The sequence below is a fragment of the Peromyscus eremicus genome, chromosome 16_21 (genome assembly GCF_949786415.1).
Source record: "Peromyscus eremicus chromosome 16_21, PerEre_H2_v1, whole genome shotgun sequence".
NCBI classification, from domain to species: domain Eukaryota; kingdom Metazoa; phylum Chordata; class Mammalia; order Rodentia; family Cricetidae; genus Peromyscus; species Peromyscus eremicus.
The window spans coordinates 60,637,118-60,657,867 of record NC_081432.1 but is presented as its reverse complement, the minus strand read 5'-3'; the positions used below and the strand labels follow the sequence as shown (position 1 = coordinate 60,657,867).

Here is a 20,750-nt window from a genome sequence, read left to right as displayed (position 1 = left end):
ACACAGATGCCTGCCTCAGCCTCTGGGCCGCCCTTTGCTCTGAGAGACTCAGAGGACAGCACCGGAGCCGAGATGTGTTGGGTATCAGCATCTCTGATCGGGTCCCCGAGAGGTTCGAGCCACACGGTGCACTCCTGTAGTGGCAGGGCCCTGTGGCAATCTGGGCACCCGCAGCCTGGGCACCAGCAAAACCGTGCTTTGCTTCCCCAGAGAGCTTGCCTGTCTTTCCCAAAAGACATGACAACTTCCCACACATGCTGGTTTGGAAAGAAAGCCTGTCTTCAAGAGTCTTCCTTGACACAGAAGCATTCCCACAGGGCTTTGCGGGAGGGGAAACAGAAGTTCCCAGAGGCTCTGGCCTCCTCATGTGCAGTCCACAAGGACTGTCATGGCCGCCTGAGCCCATGTTCCCAGCCCACCAGGAGGTAAGGCCTGGTCCCCAAGGGGTAGACTCTTGTCTGAGTGTCGCTGCTCGTCCACAGAAGAACAGCAAGCTCACCCTGTTCTTTCTCAGACAAGCCACAGACAGCGGCTCACCCAGCGCTTCGTGAGCGGAAGGGATGCTGGGACATGCCAGCCCTTGGTTCAAGCTGGAGTAAGTGACTGAGGGGTAGGGATGGGGACAATCACTTTCGGTAAAGGAAAGTCCTCACCTCTTCACCGTCTGTGAATTCCTATGTGGAGGTAACCCTCTGGAGGACTCCATTGCCCTTATAAGAACATAGCCGCCCCTCTCCCGTTATCTAACATTAAGGAAACGATGACCAGCTTGTTGATCCTGTCATGAAAGAAAAGACAGCGTGGCCCTCGGGTTTTTTCACCCTTGTGTTTATGTATCAATGATGGTTTGGAGGCAGAACTTAAAAGAGGCGGACACTACGGGGAGGGGCCTTGGGGCGGCCAGTCACCTGTGGGAGAGCTGGACTCACACTTGGCCGGCCCCTGTGAGTCTGGACATCCACTGGAAGGGTTCATTCACTCACATTTGGGGGCAGCCATTTCACAGATGTGTGCCACATGCTCTAAGGACCCTTGAACTTGCAGGCCCACGGTCAAGGAGAGTCAGTAGGTGCCCAGCTTTCTTGGGAGATTCGGACTTTCAGCTGGACAAGGGGGTATCCACATTTCCTGGAGTCCGCTAAGTGTGGTGGAGGGGACAGGCCCCAGGCCATCAGCCAGCCTCGGGGGCCTGGCCTGCGTCGGCGCCCTCGGCCTCCACCTGATTGCCCTTGCCTAGCTTCTTGAAGCTCTCCAGAAAGGCCTTCCAGGTCTCCGACACGCTCTTCTCCAGCAGCCAGCCCTCACTCTCACACTCAGGGTCCTCGGGGTCGGACACGCTCTCCAGCGCTGTGTGCAGGTATCGGAGTCCGGCGGTGATGCTCACCTGGTGGGGAGAGCGGAGACTTAGAGCAGACATGGAGCATTGCCAGGAGCTGGCTGTTAGGAAAACGCAGTGAACATCTCCCCGGATGTGGGGCTTGATGGTTGATGGTGGCCCTGCAAGCCTGGGTTGGTGAAGGTTTGCCCCATCCCACCTGGCCTCCCTCTCCAGCCCCCATCCCACCCCCCACCCCACCCCCCAGCTGTTTAGAACATGTAACATTCTTTGCCCAGGTCATCATGGTTCCCTGTTAATCCAGAGCCAACCCTGAGTGAGTGCCCTGCCTCCGCCCCTCTCCCCCACCCCTATCGCCCCCACCACCCCACACCGCTTCTTCCTGCCTCCCACCTTGCTGGACACGCCAGCCCTTTACTCCATGCCCTCCGACGCTTTCAGGGTGTGTTTCTTGGCCCATAAGAATGTTAGCAGCTTCACTGGATAAGGGTCCCAGTCACCTCTTGGGCTGGCAAGATGGCTTGACAGGGAGAGATTTGCTGCCAAGAATCGACCTGAGGTTGACTCCTCATAGGGAAGGGAGATGACTGACGGCCACAGGTTGTCCTCTGACTTCCACAAGTGTGCCATGACACACATATGCCCAAACACACACACACACGCACGCACGCACGCACGCACGCACATCCACACAAACAAACAAAACAAATACGATTTTTGAAAAAATCACTTCCAGGTCAGGCTCAGTGGTTCATGCCCTTAATCCCAGCACTCGGGAGTCAGAGGCAGGCGGATCTCTGTGAGTTCGAGGCCAGCCTGGGCTACCAAGTGAGTTCCAGGAAAGGCACAAAGCTACACAGAGAAACCCTGTCTCGAAAAACAAAAAAAAAAAAGTCATTTCTGGGGCTGGAAGATGACTCAACAGTGAGGAGCACTTGCTCTTGCAGAGGACCCAGGTTCAGTTCCCAGCACCCACAGGGTGGCTCACAACCATCTGTACCTCCAGTTTCAGGGGATCTGACCCCTTCGTCTGACCTCCACTGGAACTAGGCATGCACATGATGCACATACATGCATGCAGACAGAACACACACGTAAAATAAATCTGAAAAAAATGAAAAGCCATCTCCTTGTCTACCATCCCCGTGGTGTGGGGTGATCTCCTATCCTCTTATTCAGGTGGTGACGAATGAGTGTTTGTCACCAGCTGCTTGAATTTCCACACTCACATCCACTGTGGCAGACTCTGGTGCCCAAAGTGCCTGGATTGGCATCCCAGCCTGTACTTATGTGCCTGTGAGGCTAGGAGACAATGGCTTCTAGATTTCAGAGGAGATGGCAACCACCTCCTATGGATGGCATGGGACCCTATGTGTGTCAGCTGGCTGGTGACTGGTAGGTACCATTTTTCTTTCCTTTTGCACTCCATTCACTACTCAATCTATGCAGATTCAAATTCCTTGTACAGCTCCAGGCTGCTCTCCAGGAGGAAGACTGTCCCCCCGACCCCCACATATCTGGTTCATCCAGCACCCCAGCCCCAGAGCACATAGGGTGTTGGTGGCACCTCCCCAAACATCTGCAATGGGCACACTGAGGAGAATGTGAGTGTAGGAGTATCTGTGATAGTGACTGGCCAATCTTAGGTGGTGTTGTCTGTTTAAAGCTTCCTAGCATGTTTTACAGTGGAAACAGTGACCTGCTCCTGAAGGAAATCTGCTGCACTGTGGACTCTGCATCTGTCCTTTAGTTCCTGTTTGATCATCTCCTGACTGGACTGTGATGCACAAGAGGTGGAGGCCAAGGTCACAGGGCTGCCAGCAGCTCCGGCAGCCCAGTGTCTACAGCAGCTCTGCTCACTACGAGTTGGGGTGTTCAGACTCCCTGTTCTGGTCCCCGTGAGGATCTGGGAGGAGTCCAGGTGCTCCACTAGAGTCGTCAAGGACAAACGTCTTGTCATTGGTTTTAGACAGTGGTGACTGTCCACCTGGTGGTAAGCTCTCCCCTCATGCCACTCATTCCCAAGACTACCTCAAGGTGTCATCAGCAAGTAAGTGGCCAGGAGGTGCCACATGTGCCTCAACACCAGAAGCCTTTGCATGGGGTCCAGCCACGACGTCGTTTCCCGTGGTGGCTGAGAAGGCCTTTGTAGGCCTGTCCACGTCTACAGGAGAGATTCAAGGAACCTTCTCTGATAGAGGGAAACTGCCTCAGCTAATGTTTCTATCTTGATACATTTTGATTTTGGAGCCTGGGTTCTCTGCTGCAAGAATTGCTCCATGCAGGCATCCCAAGTCACCCCGAGTAGCTTGTGGCCCATTCAGCACCTAGAACAGCTCCCAGCACCAGCTGTTTGAGAATTCCCTTCCAAGGATGAACTGGACAAGAGGATGGGGGTGGGGTGGGGGGTGCTGAGTTCCAAGCTCCAGAGCTTCAGAAAGAGGAGCTAAGCCTAGCAGATGACATGAGGTAGACTCACTGGTGGTTAGATGACCGTGTTAACACTGACTGACCGAAGGTCCCGGTAGTCCCCAGAGGTAATGCCGCTGTCCCCATGTAACAGTTGATACGACCATGCAAGGCCTTAGAAACACAAGGGGAACCCCCAAGTCGGGCTGAGTGAAAAGCTAAACGAAAAGGTTGCACAGTGCAAGGGCCACGTACACTAAGTGTCCAGAGAAGGTAAATCCACAGACAGAGTACAGATGGGGGAGCTGAGCGTTTTCTTGGGGGGGCCTAGGAAATGTTTTAGAACTAGATTGAGGTGGTGGATAGGTGCTACGCTGAATATACTAAATGGCTTGATTTTTGCAGGGTGTAAATGCGAATGTCTTTAATCCCAGCACTCGGGAGGCAGGGGCAGGCAGATCTCTGTGAGTTTGAGGCCAGCCTGGTTCTACATGGAGAGTTGCAGGGCAGCCAGGGCTACATATAGAAAGACCTTATCTCAAAAAGAAAATAAAGAAGGAAACGTTATTTTATGTTGATTTTTACCTAAATATTTTTGTAAACAATGATGCCAGGCCTGGTGGTACACACTATGGACCCAGTTTTTAGGGGGAGGCTGAGGCAGGGGATAGTAAATTCAAGGCCAGCATGGGCAACATAGTGAGACTCTGTCCCAACAATAAAAAGAAGTTGGGCATAACGACAGACACATGTTGCCTCCCACTTGGGAGGCAGTGCCAGAAGAGTAAGGAATTCAGGGTTAGCTTTGGCTATGTATCAAGTTCAAAGCCAGCCACAACTACTTGAGACCCTGCAGGTCTGCTCCCCAGGTCATCAGGCAGGCTCCCTCTCCCTGTCCTCTGTGGACCTACCTCAAAGAGCCAGACCAGGAGTGTGACCACACCCATGGAGTTCATGAGGCTGCTATAGTAATTCAGCAGGGCAGCCCTGCAGCCCCGAAGCCAGAGGTTCAGCTCCTCAGTCTGGTGGTCGTAGCTGTAGTGTGCCGAGTTGTTGGTGAGCTGGTACTGGATGCAGGGCCGTGGCGAGCTGGGGTTGCAGCAGCTGAAAGGGACCCCATCCACCAGGTACCGCCCATCCACGTTGCTCTTGATCCGGCTGGAAGAGAAAGAGCCTGGTTCAGGTTTCCGGGACATCTCACTGCATTTTCTTTCACGCACTGCCCACGAACACCCACCACGTGCCAGCCTCTGCACTAGGAACTACAGACAGAGCAGTGAGCACTGACCCTACCCCTGCCTTCCTGGAGTGAATGTTCTAGAAGGTGGAGGCAGAAGGCAAAGTGGACAGAGAACACAGAAATTCACCCAACCACCCTATGTTGCCAGGCAGGCCTCCAGCTTGCAGGAACTTCTTGGAACCACACCAGGCCAGTAGGAATTAAGGACCTGGGATGAAGGTGGCTGCTGCTGCTGATAGAATGTAACTCCTCACCCCTTCACCAACCATCTCTCCCCATCACAGGTCACTCAGGACCAAGGCCCTTTCTAGAAAGATGTTTCTGGAAGGCCTGCTCTGGCCCAGGGCCTGTGCAAGGGTAGGACATGGAGGCTGGGGATGGGCACAGACCTCAGTTCTGTAAACTCACAGCAGGGGAGCCTCCCGACTCGCTTTGAAAGACAAAGCTGTATCCTTGGCTCCCTAAACCACCAGGCAAGGCTCACAGGACTCTTTGTATCTGTTAGTTTGATTCTTTAGGGTACACTGTGCCTTGGAATCTTTACAGTGAAAAGGTCTCCCCACACCCAGACTGTACAGGCTACCTGACCAGGTGACAAAATTCTTCCAACAGCACACTTAACACACCTTTAATCTCAGCACTCGGGAGGCAGAGGCAGGTGGATCTCTATGAGTTCAAGGCCAGCCTGGTCCACAAAGCGAGTTCCAGAACAGCCAGAGCTACACAGAGAAACCCTGTCTCAAAAAAGCCCTCCTCCCCCAAAATGTGTGGACTTGGCCGGGCCTGGTGGAGCACTCTGTAGTCCCAGCCCTTGGGAGGTGCAGGTAAGACATCGGGAGTTTAAGGTCATCCTCAGCTACACAGTGCATTCAAGGCCAGCTCAGATCACATAAGACCCTGTCTCCAAAGATAAATACATAAATAAAAGCTAGAGACAACTCAAACTGGCGACGTGCTTGACCATGCAGGTGAAAGGACCCGAATTTCATCTGTTGATGTGATGGCTTGGGCTTTAGGGAACCAGACAGACGCATTCCTGGAAGTCACCGGCTAGCCGGTGTAGGCTGCTTGGCCAGCACCTGAGGACACCTAAGGTGGTCCTCGGCCCTCCACACACCCATGCATCCTGGTGTACACATACACATGTGCCCACGCACCCTCATACACACGACTAAAACAAATCAAGCCTGCCTTAGCACCATCATTGGTAAGAGCCCATGTGGAGGCAAGATGGCTCAGTGGGTAAAGGGGATTGCCAAACTTGATGGTCTGAGGTCTGATCACTAGGACTTCACAGCAGGAGGAGGAAACCCACTTCCACACTTTGTCTTCTGACCTCCACAAGCAAGCTGCAGAATATGCACATCTGTACACACACACACACACACACACACACACACACACACACACACACGCTCCAATGATAATAATAAATGTTTTAAAAACTGAAAAACCCACATGGTAGCCTTAAGCCTTAGAGGTCTTTCTACATCCGCCAATGGAGAGTGTCCTGGATTTTGTTTGTTTGTTTGTTTATTGTTTCGGTGAGCTACATCTGTGGCAGCCTGATGTGGGGAATGGACCGCACAGTCCACAGACTTGTTCCTGTGGCATACAGACGTCAATCTACAGAAGTGCCGTGTGTCTGTGGGTGAGCCTGCCCCCCCCCCCCATCATTCTCACCTGAGAGGCTGTCGCATGTCCAGCCAGCCGTGGGAGACACAACCTGCATCTCCCAGCCACACCCACACCACACCCACACATACAACCACACCACACCCACACATACACCACACATACACCACACCACACCCACATATACACCACACATATACCACACCACACCCACACCACACCACACATACACCACACCACACCCACACATACACCACACCACACATACACCACACCACACCCACACATACACCACACATATACCACACCACACCCACACACACCACACATACACCACACCACACCCACACATACACCACACCACACATACACCACACCACACCCACACATACACCTACACCCACACCCACACATATACCACACCACGCCCACACCAGTCCAAGCTTTGATCTCTGTAGACCTAGTAGATAAGAGATAGTACAGGGTTGGGAATTTAGCTCAGTGGTAGAGCGCTTGCCTAGCAAGCACAAGGCCCTGGGTTCGATCCTCAGCTCAAAAAAAAAAGCAAGCACAAGGCCCTGGGTTCGATCCTCAGCTCAAAAAAAAAAAAAAAGAGAGAGATAGTACCTTGAGTCTTCCTTTTTGTTTTAAGGGAATTCATCAGTGTCTTACTTGAGAGGATATGATTCTCTTACATTTATTTGTGTACACACATGTATCACGGCACCGTGCAGAGGTCAGAGGACAACCTGGTTTCTCCCATTGTCATCTCTGCCCACCCACCCCCACCCATGCCCCTCCACTAAGCCATCTCACTTGGCCCCTTCAACTTATCTGAATTTACATTTTCTCTTTCCAAGGGAAGCTGAGCACACTTTGCTGCGGATCAGCCGATCAGGACTGGGGCTTTGGGAGGCTGCACATGGTGGCCTGGGCTGTGACATACTTCCACGCGTCCTTCAGTGCTGACATCTACTCATGGGCAGGGCACACTGAAGAATAGGTGGCACTAGGTAGCGTGGACATGAGGCCGGAGGCCGAGGAGACCACTGGAGTTGACTCCTGCCCTGCACAGTCCAGCTTCACGCCTTCAGACAAATTCCTTAATCCTGGCCTACCTCAGTTTCCTCAGCTGTAACATGGGGCTAGCGTGAGGATTATACCAAGTGCACAAAGGATTTCTCACTGGGCAGTGGCTGAGCAAGAGCCATTCCGAGTACTCGAGAAGCCTTCATCAGGTTAGGAAATGAAGGGACCAGGGGACATCACAGGGACATGGCCACCTGTGAGTTCGCGGCTGTAGTGCTGGGCCTTTGAGGTAGCTGCAGGGCAGGATCCTCTCTGGGGCAGGCATATGCAGGCTCGCTGCCCTGGAGGAGGCGAGGGCTGATAACCCTGGGCTGCCACTGGAGCCACCTGCCTGATGGCGCCGTTGGGCACGGACAGCATGAGCCAGACCTTGCTGGGCTTCTGCCAAGCCCCTGGAGCTTGGCACTGGATCAGTGCTGGTGGGGGTGCCCTCGGTGGGGCAGGAAGGCAGGTTGGAGGGGTGTTGGCAGGGCCTTCAGGTGTCCCTGAGCTGGGGTGAAGCCTGCACACCTGTCTCAAGTGCACTGCAACGATGTCTGAAATGAGAGTCTGACCAGTCCTAAGGCTGAGGCAGCAGAGGCTCCCATCTCTCCACCCCTTCCCTCCTGGAGACCAATGGCCCTGGGCACACTGAGCAGAATTGAGTCTCTGAGAGGATTCCTCCTTCCAAGCACCCAGGACCCTCACTGGCTTTACTCACAGCTGAGGTGTCCACACTCAGGTGCTGTTGGTCCTGCTCCTGACTCGCAGGCTATCCCCTGAGCCCTCTCTCCCGGCACATACATCCTCTGAAGCCATTGCTAGTATCACCAGGGGCAGTGTGGGTACAGCAGAGAACAGATCTCGGTGCCACTTGTTATCTGTGAGGCTGGGCCTTCCTGGGCCTGTGTGAGGTGACTAGAGCCCTCACAGGTAATACAAGTAACACAGTGTTCCCTCAGCCTTCAGAAGATGTCGGCTTCACTGCCAGCCGCTGCCATGAGAAGCAAGATATAAAGGTACTGGTTAGCCATGAGCCCCATGGCAAAGTATAGATTTATAGAAATGGGTTAATTTGACATGTCAGTAATAAGCCTGAGCTAATGGCCGAGCAGTTATAAATAATAATTAAAAAAAAAAAAAGATGTTGGCTTCTCTCCACCCAAGGCCTTTGAAAAGGACCTTGAAAACCACCAGACTGTTCCAGAGAGGAGGAAGTGGGACTCTGGGCAGGGCAGTGTCTCAATCTAAAACCACACAGGTAACTGAAGACAACCCACAGCAGTTACCCACTCACTTCCCTATTGCCTTGGAATCCACCCACTTCTCAGGAGCAGAGGCCCCTATCCTAGGCTGGCCTTGAACTCCTTATGGAGCTGAGGATGAGATGAGGATGCGCTTCTGATCCTCCTGTGTGCTAAGACTGCAGGCATGCGCCACCACACCCAGTTTATGTGGAGCCGGGGACGCAACCCAAGGCTTCTACCATGCTAGGTACGCATCCTGCATGTGAGTTCCCTCCCAGCCCCGCTTCTGCAGGCCTTCTACCTGGGGAGACTTAAATACGAGAGAAAATGTGATCCTCTACTCATTTGGTGTCTCAGTAACCACTACCTAGCACCATCAACCACCCCACACCACCCCAGATATCCCCAAGCTGAACTAAGGCCTGCACACCTGCTTCATACATGCCACAAGTGAGTCTGGAGTGAGTCGGGTCGGCAGTCACAGGGTCGGGGCCAGCAGAGGCTCCTGAGTGTCCCAATCTCTCACTGGCCCTTTCTAAACTTCGGTGATGGAGACACCCTACTGGTCTCCACAGGATGTGCCCGTGTCTCCCTCCCACTGGGGCTCCTTGACAACATACTCCCTTCCTTACGCAGCTCCTCGCCGCCTGAAGTGAACTGTGCCTGGCTTACTTAGGGAAGAAATCGAAAAACTAAGCTAAGCAGAGAGGAGGGAGGAGGTGGGTGGAAGGGAGCAATGTTGCTAAGCCCTTGCTGTATACCCTGCGCCCGGAGCAGCCCCCTGGATCAACTCTCCACCATAGTTTCCTAGATTCTCACTTTTTAGGTAGGTTACCAGAGCTCAGAGGTCAAGGCAATGGCCCCCATCCCCCCCACCTGTCCCTCTGCACACTGAGTAGGGTTAAGTCATCATGTACCAGATGCTGTAACCCTCTCCACTCACTTATCAATTCACCTGCCAAATTACACGTTTTCCAGAAGAGTCTGCAGGATGCCTTGACAAGGCTAGATGTAGCTTGGCTGTGAGGGGTAGCCTAGAACACAGGCTTTACCTTAAGACATTACAAGACCCAGTGACCCCCCCCCCCAAGCAGAGTACTTTTATAGCCTGGGAAATACTCTGATATAAATAGCCAGCTCACCACCTAAGGAGCTCTGTGCCACCTGGCTATGTCTTAGGGGGCGAGTAGGGCCCTAATCTGTGGTTGGAAAGAGGGCAGGCCCTAAATAAACAAGGTGGTACTCCAGATAGGGGCAGAGTTGAGTGCCAAGAGGTCCCAGGGAAGTCCCACCTTGAGCTTGGCCCTTCCTCCCCCGTGCTAAACTGGGTTCCTCCTCCGGGACCCAACACCTCAGTCTGATGAAAGAGGCAGAGCCCTAAAAGGAGATCAAAGAAACCTTGTGGGGACACATCTGTGTTCCTGAGAACTGGGGTCATTCACAGGCTTGGCGCCCGCCGTCTGCAGACCTCAGGCGGGGACAGCAGAGTATGTCCCTCTTCCTAGACCCCCAGCTGAGGAGGGATGTTGAGGCACAGTTACACAGCCTTCAGGACAGCCTGCAGAAGTGAGGGTGGGGGCTGGGGGCAGTTCTGGTTATAGGGCTCCCTCTTTCCTCCCTGGGGTACTGACGTAGAAGCACTGAGATTCAAGTTGTCCTCTGACCTCTACACACTGTGGCACGTGCACCCTCCACACCCCCACACAAAATAAATGAATGCATGTTATTTTAAATTTCTTTTTAAAGCTTTTTGTGGATAGTCACGTGCCCCACCTCCCTTTCCAGGACAACCAGGGCTGTTACACAGAACCCTGTCTCAAAAAAATCAAAAAAGAAAAAAGAAAAAGAAAAGCGGAAAAGAAAATGTGAGCATTACTGGACTAAAATGTAGAAAATGTAACGCCACCTGTCAATTATGGATGAGAATCTGTCTTGAATTTCTTTTTCTAATTTCTATGTTTTTTAATTATTTATTTGGTTTTTCGAGACTGGGTTTCTCTGTGTAGCCCTGGCTGTCCTAGATCTGTAGACCAGGCTGGCCTTGAACTCAGAGAAATCCACCTGCCTCTGCCTCCCGAGTGCTGGGATTAAAGGCGTGCAGCACCATGGCCTGCTCTTTTTCTGTTTTCATGCCTCAGTATTGTCAATCATATTTTGTGTGTGTACAACAGTGAAATTTTTCTCTAGGACAATGAATTAAGATAATTGAATCCTGCCAGGCATGGTGGCACACACCTATAATCTCAGCACTCAGGAGGCAGAAACAGGAAGATCTCTGTAAGCCTTCCTGTTTCTAGCCTAGTCTATGAAGAGAATTCCAGGACAGCTAGGACACAGAGAAACCCTGTCTTGAGGAGAAAAAAAAAAAAAGGTAATTGCATTTGCATCCCAGCAAGTTGGTATGGTACACACAGGTAAAGTTTTGTTTGTTTGTTTGTTTGTGTTTTGTTTTTTTGTTTTTCGAGACAGGGTTTCTGTGTAGTTTTGATGCCTGTCCTGGAACTCACTCTGTAGACCAGGCTGGCCTCAAACTCACGGAGATCCGCCTGCCTCTGCCTCCAGAGTGCTGGGATTAAAAGCGTGTGCCACCACCGCCCGGCCACAGAGGTAAATTTTTAATCGTACTGTTTGTTGTGGCGAGGTGAAAGCACACCGCAGCACTTGTGTGTCAGGGACACTTGCTAGAGTTGGGTTCTCTCACCATGTGGCACCTAAGTCAAGTCATCAGGCTTGGCAGCACATACTTCTGCCCACTGGGCTACCTTGCCAGCCCCACTGAAGTCGTTCTGATCGAGTCAAATGTCTGCTGGGAAGTTTGGGTCCGCTGGACAACTGGAGTAGAGTGACCTGGGTCATATCTCCACTCTCGGAGCAGAAGGAATTTGAAATTCCAGAGGAACTCTTCTATTACTCTTCAAAGCTGAGTCTCTGGGGAAGACAAGAGTCTGACAGAGAGGACTGGGGGGGGGGTGGCTGAAAGAGACAGCAGCTACCTCCTACGGGAAAGGACAGAGAGAAGGAAGAAGGGGAAGGGAGGGAGGGAGGGAGCAAGGCAGACGGGTAGGCGTTGAGAAGGTGGGTGAGTGGGAAAGTACTCTCCAGCATGCCCAAGGCCCTGCGTTATGATGGCCCTCATCACAACGTGGAGATAGCAAAGGTCACCCGGGGAGGACTTCCTGCAATTTTACTGAATGGGCATAGTAGTAAACCAACTAAGGACTTAGTAAACTTATATATAAGCGCTGTCATCCTCCACTAGAGATGCCTCTTTTCACAGTAGGTGGTGAGTAACAGAGGCTCACAACTGGTCAGCGCACAGAGAACACGAGACTGCTCAGCCCTAAACGGGTCGGTATCACAGCCCTAAACGGGTCGGTATCACGGCCCTAAACGGGTCGGTATCACGGCCCTAAACGGGTCGGTATCACGGCCCTAAACGGGTCGGTATCACGGCCCTAAACGGGTCGGTATCACGGCCCTCCTTCCAATGCTCGGGCACCATCTCGGGGGAACTGGGCACAGAGTGCCGGAGCCAATGCACCCTTGCAGATAAACAGTTCTTTCCAGACACAGCAGGGCAGTTAAACATATGAAATGATAGCCAGATGTTGACCACATGCACAAAATCAAGCTAGAAAAAGTCCCAGTGTGGATGGGGGAGTGGTCAGGACTTCCAACTTCTGAGGAGCTATCAGAAATGGATGGCTGCTGGGGGAGGGAGTCAGTGTTCCTCAGGGATGTGGGCCCTGAGAGACTATCCATACTCCAGTAGATGGCCAGACACCCATGTACACACTGATAGCCTTAACGAGAGAGGGAGAGAGAGAGAGAGACAGAGAGAGACAGAGACAGAGAGACAGAGAGAGACAGAGAGAGAGACAGAGAGAGAGACAGAGAGAGACAGAGAGAGAGAGAACGTGAAATTGTGAGGCAATAACGGTGGGGACGGGAGTCACAGCAGGGTGGGGTAGACCTGCTCAAAACACATTACACGCATGTGAAACATTCAGTCAATTTGAAAAGGAGAAAAAAGAAAAGGTTTCCATGGAGAGCCCACGTTAGAATTGGCCTCCCATACTCCCGAGAGTTCTGCGTGTCCCCAGCACATCCTGCTGAGGCGGCTTTATGCAAATCCCGCCCTCCTATCCTGTCCCCACAGACCTGTCATCTAGGAAGGGCAGAGCTAGTCACAATCCTCTCCTTGGCGGGGGATTTGTGGCTGTAATCTCCTTCCACAGAGAAAATGACATCCCAGCAGTGACCTTCACTGGGGCTCCTTCCACCTGAGGAGCAAAGCCTCCTCTAAACTAAGATGTCAGTGGTCCAGGAACCTCTGGGCTTCACGCAGTTCCTGCCGCTGGGTGCCTGCCAGTTCAACACCCGGTGAGATTCACCAGAGTTACTCAGAGGAAAAAGCAGCTGGGTGAGCCACCACCCTGGAATGTCAGCCAGGGATTGTAGAGCATGCCCCCACCCCAGAGAGCATCTGTGGGGAAGAGCAGCCAGAGCTGAGGCCAAGGCTCCTTCCCACCAGCACCTCCCCTCCACAGGACTTCACTTTCACACAGGCCAGGAATGCTTTGGAAACACTTAGTTGTGCTATGCCAGTAAAACAGCTCCGTGGATAGAAGTGCTCACCGGGCTTGCCTGACAACCTGAGTGTGACTGCCAGGTTCACAGCAGAAAGGAAGACCCAACTCCCTAAAGCTGTCCCTGCCCTCTGCACACACATTGTGCCACACTGCACACACACACACACACACACACACACACACGCACAGATAAAATTCACTGGGCATGGTGGCACATGCCTTTAATCCCAGCACTTGAAAGGCAGAAATAGAAGGATCTTTCTGAGTTCAAGACCAGCCTAGTCTACATAAGGAGTTCCAGGTATCCAAACTACATAGTAAGACTCTGAATTTAAAAAAAACAAAAAACAAAAAAAAGGAAGAGAGAGAAAGCCAGAACAAGTAGGCATTTAATGAGCTGTTCACCAGGCGTAGGCAGACCAGGAGACAGTCTATGATCACATATTCCAGTGTCTTCCCTTGAAAGATGGGGAGAGACCCACAGGGCTGAGCAGCCTGCCTGAGGTCACAGCCAGTTGAGAACAAAATGCAGTCCAAAGCTGACTGCCCTGCCCTCCCTGAACACTACAGGAGATAGTTCACCGAGAATTCTGCCATGTCCAAGGACGGACTCATTGCAAACACCTTTGGCCTTTTCAAGTGTTGAAAGCTCCAAAAACCAAGACGCAAACCAGGAAATTTGATGTAACAAGATAAGTGCTAAGAAATATCTGAGTCTGAGTGAGCTCTGAAGACCCCATTCTTACTGTATGAAGTGCCCCACACTATGGCTCTCCTCCTGGTAACTCCGATCCAACTAAGCATCTTTATTTCACTACACACCTGTCCCTGCCTCAGCCAGATGTGAGGATGAACCAGATGAAGTTGCCATTGTTGAGGGTCAGAGGGCCCAGGCCACTGGCAATTTCACACGGTCCAGCCTAACACCCCCCATCCCCCAACCCCCAACTGATTCTATACCCAACAGAGGGGAAAACGCGAACGCCTGGGTCTCCCTCCCTGGAGTGGTGGCTACTCACTCTTTGACCTCCTTGGAGGAGAAGTCCAGGTAGCGATTACTGATCCACTGGATCTCGAACCAGTCCCGGAAGCCGTTGTTGCCGCAGCACTTGAACTCGATTTGAAGCATGTCGATGGTCTTCTTCATGAAGCATCTGCCTGGGGTGTCCGTGTCCCGATAGTATTTCATCCCGTTCTTGAGCCCGTAAGCCAGGGTGCTCTCCAGGGAGCCCCGCAGCAGAAAGCAACAGAGAGCCACGAGGAAGAGGAGGACATTGAAGAGGACGCAGACGGCCAGGTATGGCTTCAGCCAGGGCTTCCACTTGGCGTACTTGGCAGGGTCCAGAGCGTCATAGCAGATCTTGCCAGCCAGCGAGTTGAAGACACAGGACAGCACCCCCACCCCTATCAGGGAGTTGGGTACAAAGTGGCTTTCAGAATTATTCATCACTTCGCTCCTCTTGCGGAGTTCAATCTTCAGGAACAGCCCCAGGCTGAAGAGGATGATGCCGGCCAACACGGACAGCCAGTTCATAAGCCAGAGCCCCTGGGCCAGCTTGACCCGCTTCTTCTGGTCAAACTTGACTTTGAGCAGCGCCATGCTTACCGAGTGGGGTCCAGGCAGCCTCCCACAGTTCCGCTTCCACTCCTAACCCGAGTGAGGTCAGGGGCTAGACCACTCAGGGCCTTAGGAAGAGCACCATGGGCCCACGCTGCAGGGAGTTGCCCATCTTTGGGGCCTCCCTAGCCTAGGATCCCCATGAACTCAGTAATGGTAGTGGGAGCCGTCTTGGTCGACCTCTCTGCTGCGTCCTTCCCAGGCAAGGAGGGAGAGCCGGAACACTGCGGATTAAGAGTGGGATCCACAACGCAGCTGTTAATCTCTTTAGCCAGGGTCATCCCATTAGAGAAAGCCATGCCAATTCAAAACATGGCTGGGAGGAGCCTCCGTGTGTGTACTTGCTGGACCCAGCTCAGCTCAGCAGCCCAGAACCAGAACGACTGAAGCTGGCTAGAGCAGGCTGGGCAGTTCCTGTGAGCCATGGTGAGGTTGTCGAGTCTGGGAGTCTGCAAGAACAGAGGTGCAACATTTGGGGCTGGAGTGGCTCCGTGGTTACGAACACTGCTCTTGCAGAGAACTCAGGTTCGATTTCCAGCATCCATGGCTCACAACCATCTATAACTCCAGTTCCCGCGTCTGGCTTCCGTGGGCCAGGCACATAATCGGTACACAGACATATGTCAGGCAAAACACCATTCACGTGTGTTAAGATCTCAAAGAAGTAATCCCAGATACCATCCTCATCTTGACGGTTGGGTGTTTGGGTTTTTTGTTTTTGTTTTTGTTTTTTACTTTGTTTTTATTTTAGACAGAGTTTCACTATGTAGCCCTGGTTGGCCTGGAACTCACTGTATAGACCACGCTACCCCCAAACACAGAGATCCGATTGTCTCTGCCTCTTGAGTGCTGGGATTAAAGACATACAATGCCACAAGTAGCTTCGTGTAGCAAGTTCAAGACCAGTGTGAGCTACATGAGGTTCAAATGTAGCTCAAACAAACAAGTAAATAACCAACCTAAACAGCAATTACATTAAACATCTGTCACAGCCGTCACAAACAAAGATAGAAATGGGAAGTTTAAGTCCGGGGATGGTGGTGCACACCTTTAATCTCAGCACTCGAGAGGCAGAGGCTGGTGGATCTATGAGTTCAAGGCAAGCCTGGTCTACAGAGTGAGTTCCAGGACAGCCAGGGCTACACAGAGAAACCCTGTCTGGAAGATTTTCTTTTTAATTACATGTGTATGTGGGTGTGGGGAAATGTGCACATGGGTGCAGATACCCACGGAGGCCAGAAGAGGGCATCTGATCCTTTAGGGCTGAAGTTCCAGGCACTTGTGAGCTGCCTGATGTAGGCACTGGGAACCCAACTCCAGTCCTCTCCAAGAGCTCTAGGTAGTCCTGTCTGTCCTGGAATATACTGCCTCCTGAGTTCTGGGATTAAAGTTGGGTGCCACCATGCCCAGCAATTTTCACCAGTCTTAGGAGTGTAGAATGCTAGCACATTGCTATTTTAATTTGCAGTTTTAATTTTTAATTTGCAATTGCCTCATATTTATACTGAGGATCATGTGTGTGCATGTGTGCAGGTACATGCATATGCCAGTGCTTTGGTGTGTGGAGGGCAGAGGTGTTGGTTTCTTTCTCTGCCAGTCTCCACCTTGTTGTGTTGAGACAGAGTCTCTCACTGAACCTGGAGCTGAACCTGGCTAGACTGGCTGGCCAGGGAACCCAGATCGATCACACACCACTCCCAGAGCAGGGAACCCAGATCACACACCACTCCCAGAGCAGGGAACCCAGATCACACACCACTCACTCCCAGAGCAGGGAACCCAGATCACACACCACTCCCAGAGCAGGGAACCCAGATCACACACCACTCACTCCTAGAGCAGGGAACCCAGATCACACACCACTCCCAGAGCAGGGAACCCAGGTCATATACCAATCCAGAGCAGGGAACCCAGATCATACACCAATCCAGAGCAGGGAACCCAGACATACACCACTCACTCCCAGAGCAGGGAACCCAGATCACACACCAGTGAGCCACCATGCTAGCCTTTCACATGGGTGATAGGAACACAGCAAGCTCCTTACCCACTCATCCATCTCCCCATCCCCTGAGCATCTTTTCTGTGCTTATTTACTTCCTGTGTACCTTTTATGCTGAAGTGTGAAGTGTCTGCTTGTAATTCATTTTTTAAAGATTTATTTTTTATTTAATGTGTTTCATCTGTGTATACTCTGTGTGAGGGTGTTGGATCCCCTGGAACTGGACTTACAGACAATTTTGAGCTGGGTGCTAGGAATTGAACCTGGGTCCTCTGGAAGAACAGCCAGTGCTCCAGCCATCTCTCCAGCCCTGGAATTATTTTTTAATCCACTGATTATTTTTTTTACTAACATACCCATATTCACAAAAGCAACACTCTCCAGATCCTGTTTTATGCTATTTTATTTTTAATTTAAAAGAGTTATGGGGAGATTGCTCAGTGGTTAAGAACACTGGCTGCAGAATCTGGAAACAACCTAGAAGCCAGTCAGCTGAAGAATGGATTAAGAAAATGTGGTACATATACACAATGGAGTACTACTCAGCAGAGAAAAACAATGACATCATGAAATTTGCAGGCAAATGGATGGAACTAGAAAATATCATCTTGAGTGAGGTAACCCTGACTCAGAAGGACAAACATGGTATGTACTCACTCATAAGTGGATACTAGATATAAATGGATTAATTTAAGCTGTAAGACAGTTAGCAAGAAGCCTGGTATGGCCATACAGTTTGTAAGCAATATAAGTCTCTGTGTTTACTTGGTTGGGTCTTAGCATCTGTATGACTGGCAGGTGAGAGAGATTTGTCCTGACTGTGGGCCAGGCAGAAAAACTCTAGGTACAATGATCCACCATGAACAACTTGTTTTTATCTCAGAGATGCAGAGATGGTTTGAAATACACAAGTCAACAGATTTAACAAAGCACAGAAACAGACTTAGACAAAAAGTCACCTAATCTTCTCAATACATGTAGATAAGGTCCTTGCCAAAATCCAATATACCATCATGATAACAGTCCAGAGAGTGTAAGACAAGAAGGACAATACCTCAACACAATAACAATTATATAAGGAGAAACTCAGAGCCAACATCATCCTCAATGGAAGAAAACATGAGTGCATTGAGGTGATAAGAGACAGGTTTGTCTCTCATCTTGAATCCTTTTCAATGTTGTGCTCAATCTATTAGCTGGAGCAATAAATCAGGAGAACAAAATTAAAGGGAGACCAATAGGAGAATAGAAATCAATACTGTTTGTATTAGTTATGGTTTCTATTGCTGGGAAGAGATACCATGACCATGGCTACTCCTATTAGGGAACCATTTCATTGGGATGGATTCCTGTTTCACAGGTTTTGTCCACCATCATCATGGTGGGACATGGCAGCATGCAGGCAGACATGGTCTTGGATAAGGAGCTGAGAGTTCTCATCCTGATCAGCAAGCAGTAAAAGAGCCTGTGTCTACTCTGGGTGTAACTTGAGTACAGGAGACCTCAAATGGCCCCCACAGAGACAAACTTCCCCCAACAAGGTCACACCACCGCCAACAAGGCCAAACCTTCTGATAGTGACACTTCCTATAAGCTTATGGGGCCCATTTGCATTCAAAGTACCACACTGTCCAAAGAAATTTTCCTGATAATAGGGTAGGCAATTCTTTATTTTATAAATATCCTCCAATTTCATTTGGGAATATAAATAGCATTAACAGTTCTTATATAAAAGTAATTGCTTTTGTTTTGTTAATATTGTGCATCAGGTCAAATCCTCTGAATGTGTTTCCTTTTTTCTTTGTACCTCTTACATAGTGAAGTGCCATGAAAAATGAAGGATAGATTTAAACTTTACTGTGCGCAATAGATTTGCTATTAAAATGTCTTTGTCTTCAATATATACTACATAGAATTTCAAGTACACGTGTCATAAAATTAGGAATTCAAGTATGTTCTTAGAAATCAAATAAGACCTTTCTAACATATGTTACCAATACTCCTTTTGATAGAGTGTGTCTGACCCTAATGGACCACAGGAATCTTCTACAACAGGTCCCAACTCATCCAAAATGGACAATGATGCAGAAAAAAATGTAATAATGCATCAGGAGAGAAGTAAGTACTACATTTTAAAATATATTTGTTCTATAGAATGATTGTGTATAGAACAGAACACTATCTGTAATAGACAGACAACTACACATATAGGAAGCAAAAGGATTAGTAGAATGGTAATAACACACACATTATCAAATCTGAGCAACAGATAAGATTTTGTTTGTCAAAGACAGAGTCCTTGCTCCCACCTCTCAGGTGTCCATATTTCATTTGCTTTATCTTCAGAAATATATGAGATCAATCTGAATATATAAGTGAAGGGAACTCCCATTCAGTGGGGGCTGCTTCCTAAACCTCTGTTCAGAGAAAAACCACACCCAGACACATGTTTTGGAGAGAGATCCTTTATTAAGCAGAGAAGAAAATTTAAATATTTTCACTGCAGTTTATACTTAATTCAAACTATTGCTTGGGAAAACGAAAATAAATATTTTATCATCCCTAATGTGCCTTCATTATAGCAATGGACAGCTTTTCCCCTAAATGTTCATTGTACTTTGCTTAGTGAAATATGTGCACTTCTTAACAGCATCTGTCATGGAAGACCAAGAGCATGCCTCAGAAGAGCAGAAGCAGCACAGTGCTAGAAAAACTAAGCGGCCATTTGTAAGTATATACTTCAGTTTACATTGCACATTTATGCTGTTTCCACAGTAATGTTCCATAGGCCAAATAAGGTTAAATTTAGTATGTCTTCTAGAATTAATACATAGAACGTAAATGTTTTTTTTAAGTATTCTTATTATTTATTCTTTGAAAACTACATTCACCACTCACTCCTTCCATCTTGTGCTGGTGGAACTCATCCTTCTTCTTCTTCTTCTTCTTCTTCTTCTTCTTCTTCTTCTTCTTCTTCTTCTTCTTCTTCTTCTTCCTCTTCTTTGCTTAATGTCTCCTAAAATTAACTTTTGTTTTTGTTTTCTGAGACAGTGTTTCTCTGTGTAGCTTTGCACCTATCCTGGAACTTGCTCTGTAAACCAGGCTGGCCTCGAACTCACAGAGATCCGCCTGTCTCTGCCTCCTGAGTGCTGGGATTAAAGGTGTGTGCCACCACTGCCTGGCTCTTAAAATTACTATTAACAGCCCACTGAGTCCAAGTAGGGCTGACCATCTGTGAATGTGTGTGAAGACACTTTCTGGGACATGAGCAATCTGTCCTAAGCCACAGCCCACAGATAAATTAATCTCCTCCTTTCACAACCAGCCATGGCCAATTGCTCCTCATCTAGTGCTGGGGCCTTGAGAGATGTTTCCTCACTCATGATGGCATCTTGACTGGCTTGAGCTTGTGCAAGTCTAGTGTAAGACACAACTGTTCTGAGTTGATCTGTGCATCCGTTATGCCATGTCCCCAAAAGAACATTTCAGTGTACTTCAAACTCTTACATTGTTTTCAGGCCATTCTTCCTCATTGTTTCTTGAGCTTTCAGTAGTGGAAGGTCAATGCAAATGACCCATCTGCAGATGAACCTTCACACTGGC

The 20,750-nt window shown here is 50.0% G+C and overlaps 1 protein-coding gene and 1 long non-coding RNA gene across 2 annotated transcripts; one reads left to right on the top strand and one right to left on the bottom strand.

Moving 5' to 3' along the window:
* Positions 1-828: 828 nt before the first annotated feature.
* On the bottom strand, positions 829-15,709 carry Prph2 (peripherin 2). The gene is made up of 3 exons (XM_059243816.1): positions 14,547-15,709; positions 4,657-4,903; positions 829-1,384 (listed from the first exon to the last, which is right to left on the bottom strand). The coding sequence occupies exons 1-3, from the start codon at positions 15,125-15,127 to the stop codon at positions 1,172-1,174; spliced, it is 1,041 nt and encodes a 346-aa protein (XP_059099799.1). The 5' UTR covers positions 15,128-15,709; the 3' UTR covers positions 829-1,171.
* A 1,587-nt stretch (positions 15,710-17,296) lies between these two features.
* LOC131926770 (uncharacterized) lies at positions 17,297-19,840 on the top strand. The gene is made up of 2 exons (XR_009383561.1): positions 17,297-19,265; positions 19,798-19,840. It is a non-coding gene; the product is annotated as an uncharacterized LOC131926770 (long non-coding RNA).
* The last annotated feature ends 910 nt before the right edge of the window (positions 19,841-20,750 follow it).

Coding starts and splice junctions, on each gene's coding strand:
- Prph2 (XM_059243816.1), bottom strand. CDS start 15,127: ATGGCGCTGCTCAAAGTCAAGTTTGACCAGAAGAAGCGGGTCAAGCTG. Junction 4,904..14,546: donor TCCTCCAAGGAGGTCAAAGA/GTGAGTAGCCAC, acceptor TTTCTCTTCCAG/CCGGATCAAGAGCAACGTGG. Junction 1,385..4,656: donor TCCTGGTCTGGCTCTTTGAG/GTAGGTCCACAG, acceptor TCTCCCCACCAG/GTGAGCATCACCGCCGGACT.